This window comes from Ovis canadensis, chromosome 8 (genome assembly GCF_042477335.2).
Source record: "Ovis canadensis isolate MfBH-ARS-UI-01 breed Bighorn chromosome 8, ARS-UI_OviCan_v2, whole genome shotgun sequence".
NCBI classification, from domain to species: domain Eukaryota; kingdom Metazoa; phylum Chordata; class Mammalia; order Artiodactyla; family Bovidae; genus Ovis; species Ovis canadensis.
Window position 1 is genome coordinate 59,148,034 of NC_091252.1, and position 20,049 is coordinate 59,168,082.

Sequence of the window (20,049 nt, forward strand, 5' to 3'; positions counted from 1 at the left end):
TAATCCTGAATCCATATCATTCACAGGCAGTAACAATGCTTGGGATCTAGGTTTGGTTATTCCTTAAATAAATTAAGCTCAAGTGGGAAAACATGAAGTTTTTGAACTGCTTTCCATTCTCTCGGGTCAAATAAAAAGGAGTCAGGCATTAGCAACACAACTAATAGATAAAAGTTCAAACCCTCAAAGCCAACTCATTGTTTACTCAGTGGGGCAATGTCTACTTAGTCTTTTGAGCCAAATAAGAATTTTGTCTATTGAAGATCTTGATTTGATAGTCTTTTCTATTTTGTATTTCTAAGGTTTATTTTTTAAAGTGATTGGATGCTATGAGCCATTATACTAATTAATGCTGATTTTACATTTTAATCATTGGAAAAAAAAGAACAGATCTGGACTCTATTTTGAAAGCCAGTTCAAACCAAAAAAACCATGGACAGTTGTAATTTTTTTCATATGAGGCACTTATTCTCTAGCCATTGATAAGAATCTAAAAATCTGCTCTGTTGCATTTCAGTTATTACATGGTATGACTTTGTACTGAAGTTGAAAAACATTTTTTAAGAAAATTCAATACTGTAATTATGTACCTATGTCTTATCATGCAAAACTTGTCCTGGCATTTCTCAGCATCTGAGACTAGTAAAACACTCCTTTTTAAACAAAAATAATTGTTCTTTTTAAATTTTCATATAAATAACATGACATTATAGTACAAAAGCAAATCAACATCTGTAATACTGAATGGGAGACTATAATATATACAGCAGAAACTAACACAACATTGTAAAGAAATTATCCTCTCTAAAAAATAAATTTTTAGAGAAGATTATGTCACAGTGTATTTGGGTAATTGTGCTTTATAGTCATATATTTTCAAAACTCCCTATATAGGTTGAAAAAACCATAATTGCTGTTTGATAAATACATTTATTAACATTATACATTTTTTCATACATACTTTAATATATGTATGCATTAAAATATTTTTAAAATGACTATGATCTGATGGTAGTAGAGACTGATTTTACTTGAAAATATTAACTTCATAATATCAAACGCACCATCCTTAACTATATAATTTGTTTGCAAAAGGCTTGCTGAAGTATAAACAAAAATAAAGAAACAGTTTTTCATACCTTACACACTTTATAAAGAGTTGCTAGCTAGCAGGAAGACAACTGACTTATTTTACAATGAAAATTTACTTTGATCTTTTGAAGGCTAGTACTACGTAGGACATTTTCCAGAAGACCAGAGATACTTCAGATAAAAAGTAAGAAATGTATAAAACTATCTGAAAGGTTTTCTAAAAAGAACATATTATAAAGTTTTGTAGATAATCATTCTTTAAGAAGACTTTTCATATCAATTTCTTTTATTCAAACAGACTGACATGACTCAGGTATTTTAAAATATTTTAGAAACACTTCCTCAAAAATTTCCGAGACAGCCTTCAGGTATTCCCTCAAACCCAGTGTTGCTTAAATGAAGCAAATTTTATGAGAAGTTACCACCAACCACAAGATTTTGGGAACATGAACTATATCTTACTATTTACCTTACCCCCAGTGCTTAGAAGTAGGCTCTCCTTGACAAATGCTCACCAAACTCAACTGCTGAAAAGATTACTACAACTTACTAATAAATAAACAGTCCTTTGGAGGATTGTGGGAAACCAAAACAGTTCCAGTTTATACAAGTATTCACAAACACATGAAAATGTTCTAGTTTAACCTAAATGTCCCAGCCCTTATGAGTGCTACAGGAAGAAGCAATTAAAAGGGAAAAATTCCTGAATAATTAATAAAATGAGTAGTTTTTAAAACTAATAGGACCTGAGAATTTTAAGAGGCAAGCTAAATATTAGCTACACTCAATCATTATATAGTATATAGCAACTTAGCAGTGAGTAGTACCACATAATTGTTTTATACAGGTCCCATATTCAGTCAGGCCTGCTTTTAAAATTAAGTCACAAAAGAAAGCACATGTTCAATCTGTTATTAAATTTAAACCATTAATCTGGATTATACATTTTAGGTCTATTAATTTAACAAAAATAGCCAAAAGTTGGTATTTGAAGAAAAGGCTTTCAGTTTAGCCTGTGAACAGTGAAAGTTAAAAAAAAAAAAAAAAGCATGTAATAAAACACTTTTCCATAAATCTCAAGCAGGTCTACCTATGTCTTAAAAGTCAAATTACTTTAAACTTTATACTAACTTAGCTTGGCTTGTTTTTTCTTTCAAATGAGTCAGGTTTTAGTGTACTTAAAGGAAATTAAGCATACTGAAAAGACAACAGCTTCAAAGAATACATAACCGATCGGAGGAACAACATACAATCACTGAATCTAAGAGATAGTCAAGTGTCATTATTCTAACTAATTCTGGGAGAAAAAGTTAGTTGCCCCCTTTCTCAAAAACAAGACACTAAATTATATTTTGAAAAGGTCTTATTCATGTGTCAACCACCTAAAAATACTCATCATTTACATATATAGAGTATATGTATATACATATATATATAATCCTTTTTATCTAGAAGTGACACTATTCTCCTGTAATTGAGTGGTTTTCCATTTATCTTCCAAATAATCTTTGGAGATTTAATCTAAAATGTGAGGCCCAATCAACAGAATGACAATTTAAGCTAAGTATAAACATTTATGAAAATTTAGCACATTACAAACATGCCACTGAAGTATTAGGATAAAGAAAGACCTTAGTTTCAAAAGGAAAAACTACCGTTACAAAGAAGTGAGTTTCCCTGGTGACTCCAACGGTAAAGAATCTGCCTGCAGTGCAGGAGACGTGGGTTTGATCCCTGGCTTGGGAAGATCCCCTGGAGAAGGGAATGCAACCCACGGCAGTATTCTTGCCTGGGAAATCCTATGGACAGAGGAGCCTGGTGGGCTACAGTCCATGTGTCACAAAGAGTCTGTCACGACAGAGCAACTAATACTTTCACAAAGGAAGCGGTCTCCCAAATTCTAATTGCATAGTGAAGATTAGCTACAGTTGTTCCTCTGGACGGGAGATTTTGACTCAGCATTTATTTAAGCATTTATTTACACACCTTAATGTAATATGGCTCAGTTAACTCACTAGTAAATAAAAATGAAGAGGGGATTTTAAAAGTCTGAATTATAAAGAATAAAGTCTGAATTATACTAAATAACTTAACATAAAATGTCAAAGCGAGATCTAGGGGGAAATGGAATTCTCCAGGCAAGAGTACTGGAGTGGGTAGCCATTCCCTTCTCCAGGGGATCTTCCGGATCCAGGGATCTACTCTTAATTTTTAAAAATCAGACAAAGAATGTCAAGGAGGATCAAGTTCTAAAAGCAGATACAAAGAGTTAAGAAGAGTGGCTTGCACAGGAGACAGCCTTAAAGCTGGATACTACAAGAAAGCAAACTTCCAAAGGGCCGGAACCCCCAGTGAGGACAAGCTGCTGACACATTACGGGTACTGCTGTCTAAATCCCTTTCTCAGTGTTTTCAATTCAGAGGCTTGAAGTCTTCTTCTAGGAGAAGATCTGGTTATATGATGTAAGTCAAAGAGAACCAGTTTTTATATTAAACAGGATGGACTGGCAAACTATTTTACAAAGGGGCAGACAGTAAATATTTTAGGTGTTGTGGGTCACACAATTTGCTCTCTGATGCTGTTTCTTCCTGCGCCCTTTAAAAAAAGAACAGCTCATTTTCAGCATGCTAGCCGTAAACAATCAGGCTGCTTGCCAAATCAGGCCAGTCTGCAGACGGCAGATACAGAAGAAAGCAATTCTCAAATATTAACTCTCCTCTCAAATTTCCCTCTCTTTCAACTTTAAGTAACTTCAGACAGAAGAGGAAATAGAGGTTTAAAAGACTATAAGGATAAGGGATCAAATCTAACTTTCCAAATGAGAAGCCAAAGTCTCAAAGCATACAAGTTGACTTGCTTACAGCTGAGACCACATGCTCACTTTGCTCTCTTTCCCTCTTCCATTTTTGGAATGCTGATGGCTCAAATTTGAGGACTCCCTTTAAAACAAAGACTCCTGGACCTTTACTATACTCATGGCTTAATGTATTTGTTTTACTGGATACTTTTCACATTCTTCTATCATGATAAAGAAAGTCACACCAGGAAAAACTAATACTTTTTAGTTTATACTGGGCTTAAGGGGGCTTAGAATTCTGTCCCTTAAATTTAATAAACTACCGACTTTACTCAGGCAGGACAGGCTAGCTTCTGAGGAGAAGCCTGAATAGGGCTGCTAGGTAGAGGGGACCAGTTCCATGACATTAACATTCAAGATAAGCAGACATCACTCCTCTCACCATATTCCTCTAGGACACGTGGGGCCACCAAGCAAAAACCTTGCAGGAAGAGTCTAATCCTATCCATCTACCATTTTCCCTGTTATAATAATATGGAATGAGAAACAGCACTTCATTGCCACTTCTCAGAGTAGGTTATATACAAAAAAATTTTCATTTTCTTTCAAATGGTAACTTAAGCTCATTCTTTGTAGCTGAGTTTCTAGTTGTTTCCCACAGCATTTCTGATTAAAAGCCTACTTTTATTATCAATGAAAAGAGTCTTTAGACCAAAACAGATACAGTCAGATATTCCAAATGAATCTTCCCTAAATTTAGAACAGGAATTTTTAAACAACTTTATAGAACAGTGTTACCAACCAATACCAAAAATATCTTTCATGTGCCTATTATGAATGTAAGGCCTGAAATCTCTTGGATCTTTTAAAATACACTCACACAACATATGGCTTTATAAAATATTATCACCGATAAACCATGTGTCATCCAGGTTGTTTATGAAATGCCAGCTCTGAAAGGTCACAATTTCATCAGACACAGATTTGCGAAATTTTCACTGTAGATATGAGGTAATATGTTTTTTCCACATCGTGTCCTCACTTTTCAGGTAAGAGGAATTTGACTCCTTTAAGACTGAAAAACAAGCCATGCCTTCCTCACTCATTAAAAAAGATTACAGGAAAAAAAAAATCACCACTTCTTCTGAATGATCTGTAAGTAGCTCCTAAACCTTCCTTTTATTCTACTGTATTTAAAACTGTTCTTCTTGAAGTTTCAATTTGAAGTCCTCTCTGATTCTTTCCAGCAACTCTGGTTTAAAAATAACATCCAGTGCAGTCATTGCCAGAGCTTTGGCTGTTCTTAAAGTGTAGAACTGAGCTTCTTGTGATCCTAAAAGGAGAGAAGTTAAATAAAGGTAAGCAGCAGCATATGTGTTACAACTAATTTAGTCATTTTCAGGTTAGCTCTAAATATCTAAATTGCCTCTCCAACTGACCACCACAATATAGTATTTTCTGAGGTGTTCAGTAAAGAAGTGATAATGGGCTAAACTAAGCAGTCAGAAAGGCAGCTACTACTACAAAAAGAGCTCATGTCAAAACATCAACACTTACCTGCAGCTTCAGTATATTGTTCTGTATGATTCAAGGCATTAGACCCAATGTAAAAATATGGATGAATCCCAGGAACCACAAAAGAAACATTTCCAAAATCGGTAGATCCTTGGAAAGGTAAGACAAATCATGAATTTTTAATTGCTAGTCCAATGGAGTACCTGTACCTTAATCTCTATACACCTGGCATGATTTACAAAACCTTTCCTTCCAGAAATTCTCTACTCTTTTGTTTTCCATGAATCCACTATCTACTGACTGTCTGGCTTTCTCTATGACTCCCTCTCCAGTCACTTCTGTTGCCTGTTTCCTGAGCACTGGTGATCCCTAGGGCTTCATCTCTGGGTTACTCCTTCCTCTGTGTCGTCAGGCAACCTCCTCAACATTGAAAATGTCTTCAATCACCTCTCATGTGTTGACAACCCCTAAGTCTTGACCTAGACAACTTTTGGAATAGGCTACTAGACAGCTTTCCTGAGAAGTCCTGTGAACACCTCAAATTTAACAAATGCATAATTTATACCAACCTACCCTACTTCAGCCTGCTCTTTCCCTTGAACTCTTATCTTGTTGAATGACATCAACATCCTGTTTTTATCTCTAAGTCCCCCTGAGTCTATGTCATCAACATCTACTGTATTTTAGGAGATACATTTTAACATGCAAACATGTTAACAATAATGCTCTTTAAAGGAAAAAAAAAAAAAAACTAAAATGACCTGATATACTTATGAGTGTTTAAATTCTAATAGTTGTTTGTTATTTCTCAGAAACTGAAAATGTCCCCATATAACCAAGTCCTTAAATTTTGATTTTCCCTTTAAGTAGCTTACTTAAAAATTATAACTATGAAAATTTAAACACTAGAAACACTTAGAATATAAAGCCAAGAGTAGGTTGGCTGTTTCTAAAAGCAAATCTGACATTCTACATTCACTGAAGAGTTCTTTAATGTCTTTCTCCTAACCATTAAGTTTGTAAAAAAGTGTCATTAAAAAGCGTAAGCAATACTTCCCCCAACCTCCAAAGTTGTTAAGCAAAACCATTTAACCTTGGATGGTACTTCCCTTCCTCAAACAGCATGGTACGTTTCAAAGAACTTAATTACCTGAAGGGCCATTGAACATAGCATCTTCTGAAATGAAGTCTATTCCCAGCTTTTTTCCATTTTCAACATAAGTTTTCCACAGACTCTTATTGGGAAGAACATTGTAATAATCATGTGCTCCACCATTAATTTCCACCTAGTAAAAATTATAACACAAATTTAAAATTAAGAAATTTGAATTCACAATCTAATTTTCAAACCAGCACTGGTTCTCTAATAGAAAGAAGTTTTAAAAGGAGGCGCCTCCCCTTCATGATATAAACTCTCTCAAAAGTTTACTTTAAAAAAAAATACATTTTTCTCTAAAGAGAGCTCCTAGGACCCTATCTCCTTTATGCTTTACATGCACCAAAGCACACAAGGTCACCTAGTTCTACCAACCAGTAAGCCTCAGTTTCAGTCCCCTAAGCCAGGAATGGGGGCAGCCAGGAATCTCCACTTTAACCAGAACCCCCAAGTAATTCTGAGGCAGGGGTCCCAAAGCCACATAAGAAACACTGCTCTAGGCTACAGCCCTTAAAAGACAAAGCAAGATTTACTAATTTTCAGCCTGGAAAATCCCATGGACAGAGGAGCCTGGTAGGCTGCAGTCCATGGGGCTGCTAAGAGTCAGACACAACTGAGCAACTTCACTTTCACTTTTTACTTTCCTGCACTGGAGAAGGAAATGGCAACCCACTCCAGTGTTCTTGCCTGGAGAGTTCCAGGGATGGCGGAGCCTGGTGGGCTGCTGTCTATGGCGTCACACAGAGTTGGGCACAACTGAAGCAACTTAGCAGCAGCAGTAGTATACAAACTGACACTGACACCACTACCTGGCCTGAAAGGTATAAAGTACTTTAAGAGAAAGACAGAGGATCTGCAGTGCAGAGGGGTTGACTACAGTCCTCTTTTATTAATTTCAGTGCATTAAGATACAGAAGCAGTTTACATGCGCCCAGTTAAGAGGATTTACAGATTTAGATTTTATTAAATAAAAAACGGGCAATATTCCCACAAACTAAAGATAATCCCAATAACATTAGCAAAAACCAATTATAAAATGGCAGACATAATAATTATTCTACTCTCAGCAACATCTAAGTTAGAAACAATGAAAATCTAAACATACTAAGTTGCACAGTTGTGTCTGACTCTTTGCGACTCCAAGGAATTCTCCAGGCCAGAATACTGGAGTTGGTAGCTGTTCCCTTCTCCAGGGGATCTTCCCAACCCAGGGATTGAACCCAGGTTTCCCGCATTGCAGGTGGATTCTTCATGAGCTGAGCTACCAGGGAAGCCCAACAGATACTATAAGTCTTCCAAAACATAAAAATTATTAAAAGACTATTTAAATATAAGAGGAGATAAGCAATCTATCTGATAAGATATTTAAAGTAATAATCATAAACTCAAAGAACTCAGGAGAAGAATGGATGAACAGAATGAAAAGTTTTAAACAAAGAGTTGGAAAATATAAAAAAGAACTACACAGAGCTAAAGAATATAGTAACTGAAATAAATACACTAGAAAAAATCAACAGTAGGTTAAATGATAACAGAGTAATCGATGAGCAAAGTGGAAGACAAAGTAGTGATAATCACTCAAGCTGAAAAGAAAAAAGAAAAATGAATTTTTAAAAATGAAGACAGTTTAAGAACCCTTTGGGACAACATCAAGAGTATTAACATTTGTATTATAGGGATCCCAAAAGGCGAAGAGAGAGAGAAAGGAGCAGAGAACACACTTGAAGACATAATAGCTAAAAACTTCCCTAATCTGGGACAGTAAACAGACATCTAGTCCAGGAAACACAGAGAATACCAAACAGGATCAACCCGAAAAGGACCATGCTGTCATTAAACAGCAAAAATTACAGATGAAGACAGAATGTTAAAAAGCAAAAGAGAAAAGCAACAAGTTACCTACAAGGGAATTCCCATAAGGCCATCAGCTGACTTTTCAGCAGAAACGCTGCAGGCCAGAGGGAGTAGCACAATATACTTCACGTGATGGAAGGGAAAACCTACAACCAAAAATACTCTCCTGACCAAGCTTTCCTTCAGATTTGAAGCAGAGATCAAAAGTTTCACAGACAAGCAAAAGCTAAGAGTTCAGTATCACAAAGCCCCAACTTTCTAAGAAATGTCTGAAGGACTGTTTAAGCAAAAAAAAAAAAAGGCCATGACTAAAAATATGAAAATTACAAAAGGAAAAATCTCATTGCCAAAGGTCAATATATGGTAAAAGTAGTAGATCACCACTTTAAAGCTAGTAGGAAGGTTAAAAGACAAAAGCAGCAAAATCATCTGTAACTATAATAAGGAGTTAAGGGACACACAAAAGAAAAGGGTGCAAAATATGATATCAAAAGCAGTAACCGTGACAAGAGGAATAAAAACAAAAGATTGGTCTGACTGATTTTGCCGTAAAGTTGCCTTCATAGCAACTATATAGAGCAATTCTAAAAGCATAACTGCCAATAAGGAAAAATATAACTTGCAGAAAGGCAGGGATTCTAGCTCAGCAATACCAGTTATTCTAAGTCCTGTGTGATAAGACAACTGTGGTCTTCCCTATGTGAACACCGAGTAAAATAAATAAGAATGAAAGATTTCAAATCAACTGATTTTAGCATATTTAAGACACTGCCAAATGAAAGAAAGGCAAAATTAGGTTCTAATGTAACTTAATATAAACAGTCCCAGCCCACATATATACTTCTGATTATAACTTAGATTAACTCTTAAAAGTTCTTACTGTGCACCCAGTAGCCAAAGCTGCAGCTCTGAAGCAATCTTCTGCCTTTTTGGTCAAAACTGGAAGTTCTTTCATTGAGGGTGCACGGAAGTAATAGATTAACTCAGAATAAGAGGGAATGATATTGGGTTTTACACCACCATTTTTTATTATACCTATAAAAAGAACCAAATTACTGGAATTGAACTTGGAGCTTGGAGACCATTCCTTTAGTTTAAATACAGCCATAAATTTTTTCAGCCAAAACATATATACAGAAAAATAGTTTAAACTTATCTTCACATATACACCAATCAAGATTTTGATGTTATACAAGTTTCTATGCATAGTGTGATACTTACTGGCTAAAAGGAAAAATAAAATAACTGTCTATATGTACTTTAGCCTGAGGAATTTACATGAGGTTAAGAAATTATGATTCTTGACTAAAAAGAAACTGTCAGAAATTTTTACAAGTATTGTTAGCCTTCTGAAAGAGACTTTGATTTCAGTGGGCTTTCTTACAGTTGTATATTTTGCTAAACTTTTGACATAAGGAAAAACCCCAATGGTATGAGGTTCTATAATTACCCTCATATCTTAGGAATCCTGCTTTAAATGGCATTTGGCTCTGGGGAAATATTTGAGAATATTTTTACGTCAATAAGAAACCAATACAAATCAAAGATCACAAAGTATACTCTCAACTGTCAAAACAAATGAATTTATTTGGAACTACACTGAGAAGGAAGATGTATCCATTCAAAATAATAACTAAAATAAATAAGCAAAGCCTAATATTTTATGACCTGCTTTTTTTAAAAAGTATTTTTACATATTCATGTTTGGTCCTTTCAAAGAAACTAAAGTAGAAAATTGGTAAAAGTGCAATTACGAATTAATTTTTATAGCAAAATCGGGTAAAGAAGAGATTTGAAGTATAATAATTTCCCAAAGCATAAGGAAATAAACTAAAAAATAAATCTGCAACTTTAAGACAGTACTTTATTACTGTATTTACATTAAGGCGCTACACATAATTTTAAATTAAGCATAATACTTTTACTTAGGATTACCAGCACTTGAATATATAAAACCAGTAACCATCAATTTTTTTAAAATGAGAAAATGAAATTTTGTTATCAAGAAACAGGATAACTGGGAAATCAAGTTCTAACTTTCAAATACCAACAGAAATAACATATATCCCTACATAAAAACATCAGTTCTAACACTCAAAATGACCATTCTATTTACGCACAAATAATCTTAATCACATGTAAACAAACATCTACTATCCTGCCCCAGGAATTTCTGAAAATGTTAAAAAATTTTTTGAATATTCACAGAGTACATAAAATGTTCCCAATTTTTTTTTACATTTAAAAAAATTTATGTATTTATTTTAAACCCCAATTTTTTTCATCAAATAGTCTATTAAAGAATTGCATTGCACTCAAATATATTAAGCACCATCTATTACCCAAAGTATCTGACATTTGTACCATGAACTCTCCAGGTTGGTTTCAGTTGCTGTCTTAACACAGACAGATTGTTGTAAGCGAGGACAGCAGCATCTAACGCATTCAGCCCTTCCCAGGGATAAGCAGCAGCATGAGACGCTTTACCATAGTACTTCACAGTCACACTAGGAAATGAAAACATCATTAGGAATTACTTTTTTCAATATCACTAAACAAAGAAAATCCAATTATTATTCAAAATTAATTCACACTGCTGGAATTTTTATTTGCAAATTATTTATAGCAATAATGTATCAATTTACATATCTTAGTTCTAATTTATATGTAATATAGGAATTAACACAAAGAAGGCAGTCCCAAAAAAGAATTTTGCTCAAATTCCTCTTCAAATTAAATCTGTACACCATTAAATTTAAATAAACAATCCAATACTGTATTAAGTGCTGGTATTGCAAAAAAAGATGGCTCCTGTCTTCTACACTGTATTGTGACAGTTCTGTATCAAAGGTCTGCAGAAACTCAGATAATTCTGTCTTAGGGGCGGGGAAAGGTCAAGGAAAGACAAAAAGGAGGTCACTTTGTGTGTGTGTGTGTTTTTATTTTTACTTTTTTTTTTTTGGCAGAGCCACCCAGCTTATGGATTTTTAGCTCTCTGAGTAGGGATCAAATTCTGTGCCCTTAGCAGTGAGTGCACAGAGTTCTAACCAGTGGACTGCCAGAGAATTCCCAGGATGTAATATTTGAAATGCGTTAAGAAAACCTCTAAAAATCAGATTAAACTCAGTTATAAAAAACTCTTGCTTTAAGTCAGCTGTTCCTGTTCAATACTTTATTAATGTTCCAGAATACCCATATCACTAATGCCTTAAAATTTTATACACTGTTTTCTCACTTTCAAATAGTTCTCATGCTAGTCTAACTATTCAGATACAATAAAAAACAAATTTCAAGGGATTAGATCTGATAGACAGAGGGCCTGAAGAACTATGGATGGAGGTTTGTGACACTGTATAGGAAGCAGGGATCAAGACCATTCCCAAGGAAAAGAAACGCAAAAAGGCAAAACGGTCCTCTGAGGAGACCTTACAAATAGCTGTGAATAGAACAGAAGCAAAAGGCAAAGGAGAAAAGGAAAGGTAAACCCATTTGAATGCAGAGTTCCAAAGAATAGCAAGGAGAGATAAGAAAGCCTTCCTCAGTGATCAATGCAAAGAAACAGAGGAAAACAACAGAATGGGAAAGACTAGAGATTTCTTCAAGAAAATCAGAGCCAAGGGAGCATTTCATGCAAAGATGGGATCAATAAAGGACAGAAATGGTATGGACCTAACAGAAGCAGAAGATAATAAAAAGAGATGGCAAGAATACACAGAAGAACTATACAAAAAAGACCTTCATGACCCAGGTAATCACAATGGTGTGATCACCAACCTAGAGCCAGATATCCTGGAATGCGAAGTCAAGTGGGCCTTAGGAAGTATCACTACGAACAAAGCTAGTGGAGGTGATGGAATTCCAGTTGAGCTATTTCAAATCCTAAAAGATGATGCTGTGAAAGTACTGCACTCAATATGCCAGCAAATTTGGAAAACTCAACAGTGGCCACAGGACTAGAAAAGGTCAGTTTTCATTCCAATCCCAAAGAAAGGCAATGCCAAAGAATGCTCAAACTACCGCACAATTGCACTCATCTCACACGCTAGTAAAGGAATGCTCAAAATTCTCCAAGCCAGGCTTCAGTGAACCATGAACTTCCAGATGTTCAAGCTGGTTTTAGAAAAGGCAGAGGAACCAGAGATCAAATTGCCAACATCCACTGGATCACTGACAAAGCAAGAGAGTTTCAGAAAAACATCTATTTCTGCTTTATTGACTATGCCAAAGCCTTTGACTATGTGGATCACAATAAACTGTGGAAAAGTCTGAAAGAGATGAGAATACCAGACCACCTGACCTGCCTCTTGAGAAATTTGTATGCGGGTCAGGAAGCAACAGTTAGAACTGGACATGGAACAACAGACTGGTTCTAAATCGGGAAAGGAGTACATCAAGGCTGTATATTGTCACCCTGCTTATTTAACTTCTATGCAGAGTACATCATGAGAAACGCTGGGCTGGAGGAAGCACAAGCTGGAATCAAGATTGTTGGAAGAAATATCAATAACCTCAGATATGCAGATGATACCACCCTTCTGGCAGAAAGTGAAGAACTGAAGAGCCTCTTGATGAAAGTGAAAGAAGAGGGTAAAAAAGTTGGCTTAAAGCTCAACATTCAGAAAACGAAGATCATGGCATCTGGTTCCATCACTTCATGGCAAATGGACGGGGAAACGGTGGAAACAGTGACAGACTTTATTTTTTTGGACTCCAAAATCACTGCAGATGGTGACTGCAGCCATGAAATTAAAAGACGCTTACTCCTTGGAAGGAAAGTTATGACCAACCTAGACAGCATATTAAAAAGCAGAGACATTGCTTTGCCAACAAAGGTCTGTCTAGTCAAAGCTATGGTTTTTCCAGTAGTCATGTGTGGATATGAGAGTTGAACTATAAAGAAAGCTGAGCGCCAAAGAATTGATGCATTTGAACTGTGGTGTTGGAGAGTCCCTTGGACTGCAAGGAGATCCAACCAGTCCATTCTAAAGGAGATCAGTCCTGAATATTCATTGGAAGGACTGATGCTGAAGCTGAAACTCCAATACTTTGGCCACCTGATGCGAAGCACTGACTCACTGGAAAAGACCCTGATGCTGTGAAAGATTGAAGGCAGGAGAAGGGGACGACAGAGGATGAGATGGCTGGATGGCATCATTGACTCAATGGACATGAGTTTGAGTAAACTCCGGAAGTTGGTGATGGACAGGAAGGCCTGGCGTGCTGGAGTCCATGGGGTCGCAAAGAGTTGGACACGACTGACCGACTGAACTGAACTGAAGGTTTAGAGAAAGGATTGCATATTAAATAGTTATTTACAAAGATGACTTGCTTAGATAATACTTTTTAAGCCTGAATAATAGGACCCATGTGTAAATTAATAAAAAGTCACTTAGATTTTTTTTTTAATGAGTAGATTCAGGAGGCTCATGACAATTCTTTACTGATTCCAAACATTCAATTAGCAAAACAAAAACAAGTAAAAGCATTCAAGTAAAATACATTTTAAAAATTTTAGGATACTTGTTATTTCCTCAATATATATCTTATCACCATCACCCATAAACTGGAATTTTAACAAAACTGGTGATAAATATTATAAAATGGAAAAGGATGTCCTTTATGAAAAAGATTCTAGCACTATTTTTTCTAGGATTCAAATCTATGTACAATTAAAGCACTAAACTACAGGAAAAGAAATGCTAATGCTTGTTTTATATTAGCATTAGTATTTTAGGCTTAAAAACGTATTTAAAAAGTGATATGGAATGATATTCAAGACATATTGTTTAATTTAAAACGCAAGAGCAAGATCACAATATATTCAGAAGAATCTTTTTTGGGGAAATCCTCCTTTAAAATTTAATTTATACATGTACCTATTTTATGGCTATAAATATACCCTAAAAGTTCTACAAGAAAAAAAAAAAAGTTCTAGAAGAATATATATCTCTAGAAAAGGACTGGATGTGGGGAAGGTGAGTAATAGGGACACAGTGCTCTATTTATTGTTACAGATTTTTAGCATAAATAGAGTAATTAAAAAAAATTTTTGTTCTTGTTCTCTTTCCACCTTAAAAGATGGCCAATGAAAATTTAAGAAGTCAGATACTAAGAGAAGGCCTGAGGCCAAAAGGGCTGACTTCAGGATCAACGCCAATAAACCTACCTAACCCTAAATCCTAGAAGGCTAATGGACTGGGAAGCCTGCCTGCAGTCACTGGCCCCTTCTAGCCAGAGGTATTGGCAGAGATCTCTAATCTCTAAGGTTTTCCAGAGGTGTACTACTACACATCATCCTTGAAACCAAAGATGAAAGATTCTTCCTCCTGTCACAACACCAGTTCCTGGTGATAAGGCCAAAGACACCAGGACAGTTAAAATACTCACCCTCTGAAAACAGGGGGTGCAGAGAGAGGTAGGATAACTGAACTATCCTTAGCACTGAACTATCACTAGCCCTGCTGGGTTGGTTCCTCTATTACTCTCTAGCTACTGCAGAAAATGTAGGGTTTTCCTGAAGCACCTGAGCAGTGGCTCCTTGGAACCAGACTACTGACTGGACCATTAACTACTATAGTTGAAACTTCTGATGTAAAAATTTAAACCAATTCAATGATGCACTCAGATATCAAAATAAATGAATAATAAGTTTCTTTCAACTTGATTACTCACTCATGTTCAGCAACATCAGGTAGATAAGCAGCATTCTCTTGAGATGGATGGGCCATAAAAACAACATCAAGATTTTTGAAAGCCCCGGCTTCAATTAAATCAATTTTGCCACCACCATCTTCCTCTGCAGGGGTTCCCAGGACAATTACCTAGAAAGAAATACCTGTGTCAGAGGGACAAAAATTCCTAGTAGGAAATGTCAGTCAGATTTCCTTGCATATATATTCACAATCTACATCAAACTATGAAGAGAGATTTTGTTCTCTGACTCTTAAATTATGCAGTGGGCATAAATCTATGGTGGTAAATTAATCACAAACTTGCAGTTGACATCATTATAACAATTTATTGCAAAGTATGTCCTAAAACCTCTACAGGAAATTTTCCCAATCCTCTAACACAATTTTATATAACTAATGTCAAAGATGAAAAAAGATAAGTACTATATACTAAGTCCCTCAAAATTATTTAGGAGTTATTTCTTAAAGCTTTTATTTGATTATCTTTCAGTATATGTATATAATGATTCATAATCACTTTATTGTAAGGAACTTTCTAGTTACTTACTAGTTATCCTCACAACAACCCTGTGAGGTAGGTAAGAAATCCATGTCATCATTTTAAGGTGGTTTTGAGGCAGGGAGTGAAGTGTCTTGCCCCAGGTCACAGAGCAAGTCTTAAGGCAGAGCTGGGATAGATATCCTGACCTTCAGGCCTGAAGTTTGTTTCTTTACTAAACTACCTCTTTAAAAGGTCTTAACACATTAATCCTTTATGAAAAGTATTAAATAAATCTTAATACCACAGTTAGAAACGGCCAACTGTTACACAAACTTACTAATTCGATTCCACCAGCTCAACCAGGCAGATTTATTGGTCACCAAACACCTAATTAAACAAAAGAGAACTTTACAGAATAAACATTTTACTTTGATATTTAAACTTTAACTTCTTCAAACAATTTTTAAAAGTAAAGACAAATTATCTATAAACAACTAATACACTTTCAAGGTCACGTATAAGAACACAATGAAACAAGCTGGAAAAAGTCTTGGCTTGCAAAGAGAATCAACATAAACTCCATTTTCAGGTAAGACAGATAACCTTCTAAATCTGAGTATTATGGTTCAAAATCAGAAGTGTGTATATTTCCAGGCATTCAAACTCTTATATTAAGCTTTTTACTCTTAACATTTGGCTCAAGAAATCTGATGACTTTTCAGGTTAAATCTTGCTGACTTCTCTGAACCTTTCATAAACCTGGTTAAAGCTAAACCTCTCCAGTGCTTCATGCAACAGCAAAGGACACCTCCTCCCCCAAACAAAACAAAACTCTAGCTGGATGAAAAACAAAGGCCCAGTCAGAGGCAGAAAAGAGAAGGCAGTTAGACAGAAAAAGCCACAAAAGATGGAACTGTTAGAATAAAAGAGAGAGGTTACTGACGCTGGAAAAAAAAATGGGCTAAAGAATATGAAATATAACACTAGTCTTCCCCTTAACCGAAATGGTGCTGACTGAATCTTAGCTCACAGAATGAAGAATATACAATCTGGAAAAACAGAGTAACACAAGATTAAACTTGCCCTATGACTAACATAAGCAACATTTCCCTGTTTAATTTCTAGTTTATTTCTTAAAATCGCTAAATAAACTTTAAGACTTAAGGATCAACTCATCTATATTCTTAATGGTCACTCTCCTCCCATTTTCTGTATACTTCTAGAGGTTTTGTAGTTCTAATGGCTGAACATTTCTTATCCAAACTCCAATGATTCTAATCACAACAGCTTCTAGAACTGCCACAAACAAACAAACAAAATTTTTGGAGTCTAACAAGGAGGGTCTGCAGGTCTCCCTACAATAACTACTTCCTTCTAGAGATTGCACAAGCTTGTCAGCCAATTGCGATTGCCCGTTACCAAAAACAAGCCATCACGAAAACCAGGCTTGGTTCTAAGGTTCTTTCCTAAGGGAGAAAGTCGACTCAATTGTTTACAACTATACAGGAGAGACTTCCTTGGCTCAGACGGTAAAAGCATCTGCCTACAATGTGGGAGACCTGGTACGATCCCTGGGTAGGGAAGATTCCCTGGAGAAGGAAATGGCAATCCACTCCAGTACTCTTGTCTGGAAAATCCCATGGACGGAGAAGCCTGGTAGGCTACAGTCCGTGGGGTCACGAAGAGTCGGACACGACTGAGTGACTTCACTTCACATACAGGAGAGAAAAAGTAAAAATCTGTAAAATGTCGCTAGGTCGGCAACTCATGAACTACTGATTTTGCTCCAGGGATTCTGCCCACTATAGCAAAGGCCAGGACATCGAGCGCTGTCTCTTACACCTGCCCCGGGGTGGGAAGGGACTGATGCGCAAGGGAAGCGCCAGCTGCCGCCCTTTTCCGGTCGGTCCCGGACTGGGCAGGCAAAGAGAGCCCCACTCCCGGGTCCCACCTCACCTTCACCGGCAGAGGCAGTCCGGCGAGGCTCTCCAGGGCCCCCTTCACGCCCAGGGCGGCCGCCGCCCCGACCTCGGCGATCAGGTTGTGGCCGCAGGCGTGCCCGATGCCGGGCAACGCGTCGTACTCGCACAGAAAGCCCAGGTGCAGCGGGCGCGGCGCCGCCCAGCCCCTCGGCGACCCCCACTCGGCGCGGAAGGCCGTGGCCAGCTGGTAGTGCGGCTGCACGGTCCACGACCCGGCCGGGGTCTCGCTCTGGAAGAAGCGCGTCAGCACTCCGTGGGCGTGATGCTCCTCGTAGGCCAGCTCGGGCTCGCTCCAGATGGAGCGGCTCAGGGCCCCCAGGCGCTCGGCCGCCGCGTCGATGCATTCCGCTGCGCGCAGCTTCAGCAGCTCCAGATCGGAGACGCTGGCGCAGGCACCCCCTTCCACCGGCCGCTCCTCTCCGGGTCTCATCGTGCCCACAGCCTGTGACCCGTCAGCAGTTCTCTCCGTGGAACGCTGGCCGCTCCCGGCGGCCCACCGAGCCTGCGTACACGCCCGGCGTCCGTGGAGGTCGTCGCCACAGCTCCTGGGAGACCCGCCCCCGAGTCCCCCCGACCCCGCCTCCAGAGCCTTGCCCGAAACGTGCTCCGCCCCTTCTGCAGCCCGTAGGTGCTCCGCCCCCCAGTCCGGGCGGGGGTCGCTGGGGAAAACCCGGTTCCGGCGACTCCTGCGCTCTTCTCAGTTCTCGTGGCTGTCCTGACAGCTGATCTATGCTTTAAGGGTATTATTCCTTGCCCGTCGTTGCTTCTGTCCCGCAGTAGCAGAATGGGGACGGTTTCATTGGCTAATAGGTATCAGAGGCAGACCAAGGGAACCTTTGTTGTTGCTTATAGTCGATAAGTTGTGTCCGACTCTGCGACCCAGTCCACTGTAGCCCGCCAGGCTCCTCTGTCCATGAGATTTCCCGGGCAAGAATACTGGAGTGGGTTGCCATTTCCTTCTCCAGGGTATCTTCCCAACTCAGGGATTGAAACACAACCCCCCTCCCCCCACCTCAGCCCCACCATTGCTGCAGTGCAGGTGGATTCTTTATCGCTGAGCCAATCAGGGGAGTCAAGTGGAACATAGTCTCCCTGAAAAACCAGCTCTCTCTAAAATAGGAATAAGCCCCTCTGTTTCTAGAATAGTAATACAAATTTATACAAGGTTTTTAGTTCATAAAATTGGGTGCCGATATAAATGGTTTGCAAAGAACACCGGTCTATAGACTACGAACTTCCCTTTGCGGTTTGCCCTCATTTTCTTCTCCTTGAGATTACTGTGTAATAGAAAGGCTGAAACTACTGTATACAGCTTTCTCATTAGAATCAGAACTCACTAATGACTGGAACAGCGTCTGGAATGCAGTAAGCACTATGTATGTATTCCCTTTATAGTCTATTTGAGTAGAATAGAATTAGAATTAAGAATCTAAAATGAGGTTTTGTGGGGTTTTTTTAAGTGCAAAACAAAGTTAATTAAAAGATATATGGTTATATATACTCATTCTACTTTGTTGATTTGACTATGTTTTTTTAATAATAACAGCTTTGAGAGAGAGAGCATATTTTCTGTTTTCGTTTATAATTTTGAGGCTGAACTCAAGTAACATGAGGTGTGCAGTTGGTGTCCACAGTATAACTCGGTTTTAGATTACCCAATGAAGAAATTCAAGATGCTGCAGAGTGAAGCACAAAGTCTGAAAAACTGTTGTTGATGATATAACTATTAATAGCATGGTAGAGATTTATAATCTAAGGTGTTCCACATAGTAAAAGCTTCCATTAGCATCTCATACCCTATCACCTCTATCCTTCATTTGTCACAATTAGGTTAAGTCAGACAGAATACATTCATATAATAAGACAAATATATTTTAAAAATATTTTTTGGTATGAATCATTTTTAAAGCCTTCATTGAATTGCTACAGTATTGCTTCTGTTTTATGTGGGATGTTAGCTTCCCAACCAGGGATTGAACCCACACCCCCTTCACTGCAAGGGGAAGTCTCAACCACTGGACCACCAGGGGAGTCCCAAAAATGTACTTTTTTTTTGAAAATACATTTCTGGTCTAAAGAAAGCTAATATACATGAAGACTATCTACTGCTGCTTTTAACTACTACACATATTAACATACTAGAGTATGTTAAAATACTAGAGTAATGTCACATTCTAGATCAGAAAATACTGCCATTCTCAGTCTAACCAAAACTCAGCCCTATAGACAACAAATGTGGAATTAAATTCCTGGACCCTCTTGTCTATGCTTAATAAATTTACGAATATACACTCCTGCAATAATCTCCTTTGAGTCGATGTGATTCAGTATTACTGTGCTCAGCTAGCTAAAAAACTGGCCTTGTTTGTAAAAGCAATAGGTGACATTTGTAGAGCACTTCCTCTGTAACAGGAGCTAAGTGCTTTACAAGTATTAACTCATTTAATTCTCGTAACAACCGATGAGGTTGTTAATGAGAT

At 37.6% G+C, this 20,049-nt stretch overlaps 1 protein-coding gene across 1 annotated transcript; it reads right to left on the reverse strand.

The window, feature by feature from the left end:
- Positions 1-910: 910 nt before the first annotated feature.
- On the reverse strand, positions 911-18,281 carry PM20D2 (peptidase M20 domain containing 2). Its single transcript, XM_069598288.1, has 7 exons — positions 17,544-18,281; positions 15,087-15,235; positions 10,779-10,921; positions 9,295-9,449; positions 6,555-6,690; positions 5,447-5,554; positions 911-5,222 (listed from the first exon to the last, which is right to left on the reverse strand). Exons 1-7 carry the CDS (start codon positions 17,997-17,999, stop codon positions 5,083-5,085), a joined length of 1,287 nt encoding a protein of 428 aa, XP_069454389.1. The 5' UTR covers positions 18,000-18,281; the 3' UTR covers positions 911-5,082.
- Between the last annotated feature and the right edge of the window lie 1,768 nt (positions 18,282-20,049).

What these genes read in the sequence shown, in the direction of transcription:
- PM20D2 (XM_069598288.1), bottom strand. Translation starts at nt 17,999, where the DNA reads ATGAGACCCGGAGAGGAGCGGCCGGTGGAAGGGGGTGCCTGCGCCAGC. An exon ending in CCTGATGTTGCTGAACATGA is followed by an intron (nt 10,922 to 15,086) that starts GTGAGTAATCAA and finishes TTCATTTCCTAG; the next exon opens with TGTGACTGTGAAGTACTATG. An exon ending in CTTTGGCTACTGGGTGCACA is followed by an intron (nt 6,691 to 9,294) that starts GTAAGAACTTTT and finishes AATTTTTACTAG; the next exon opens with GTGGAAATTAATGGTGGAGC.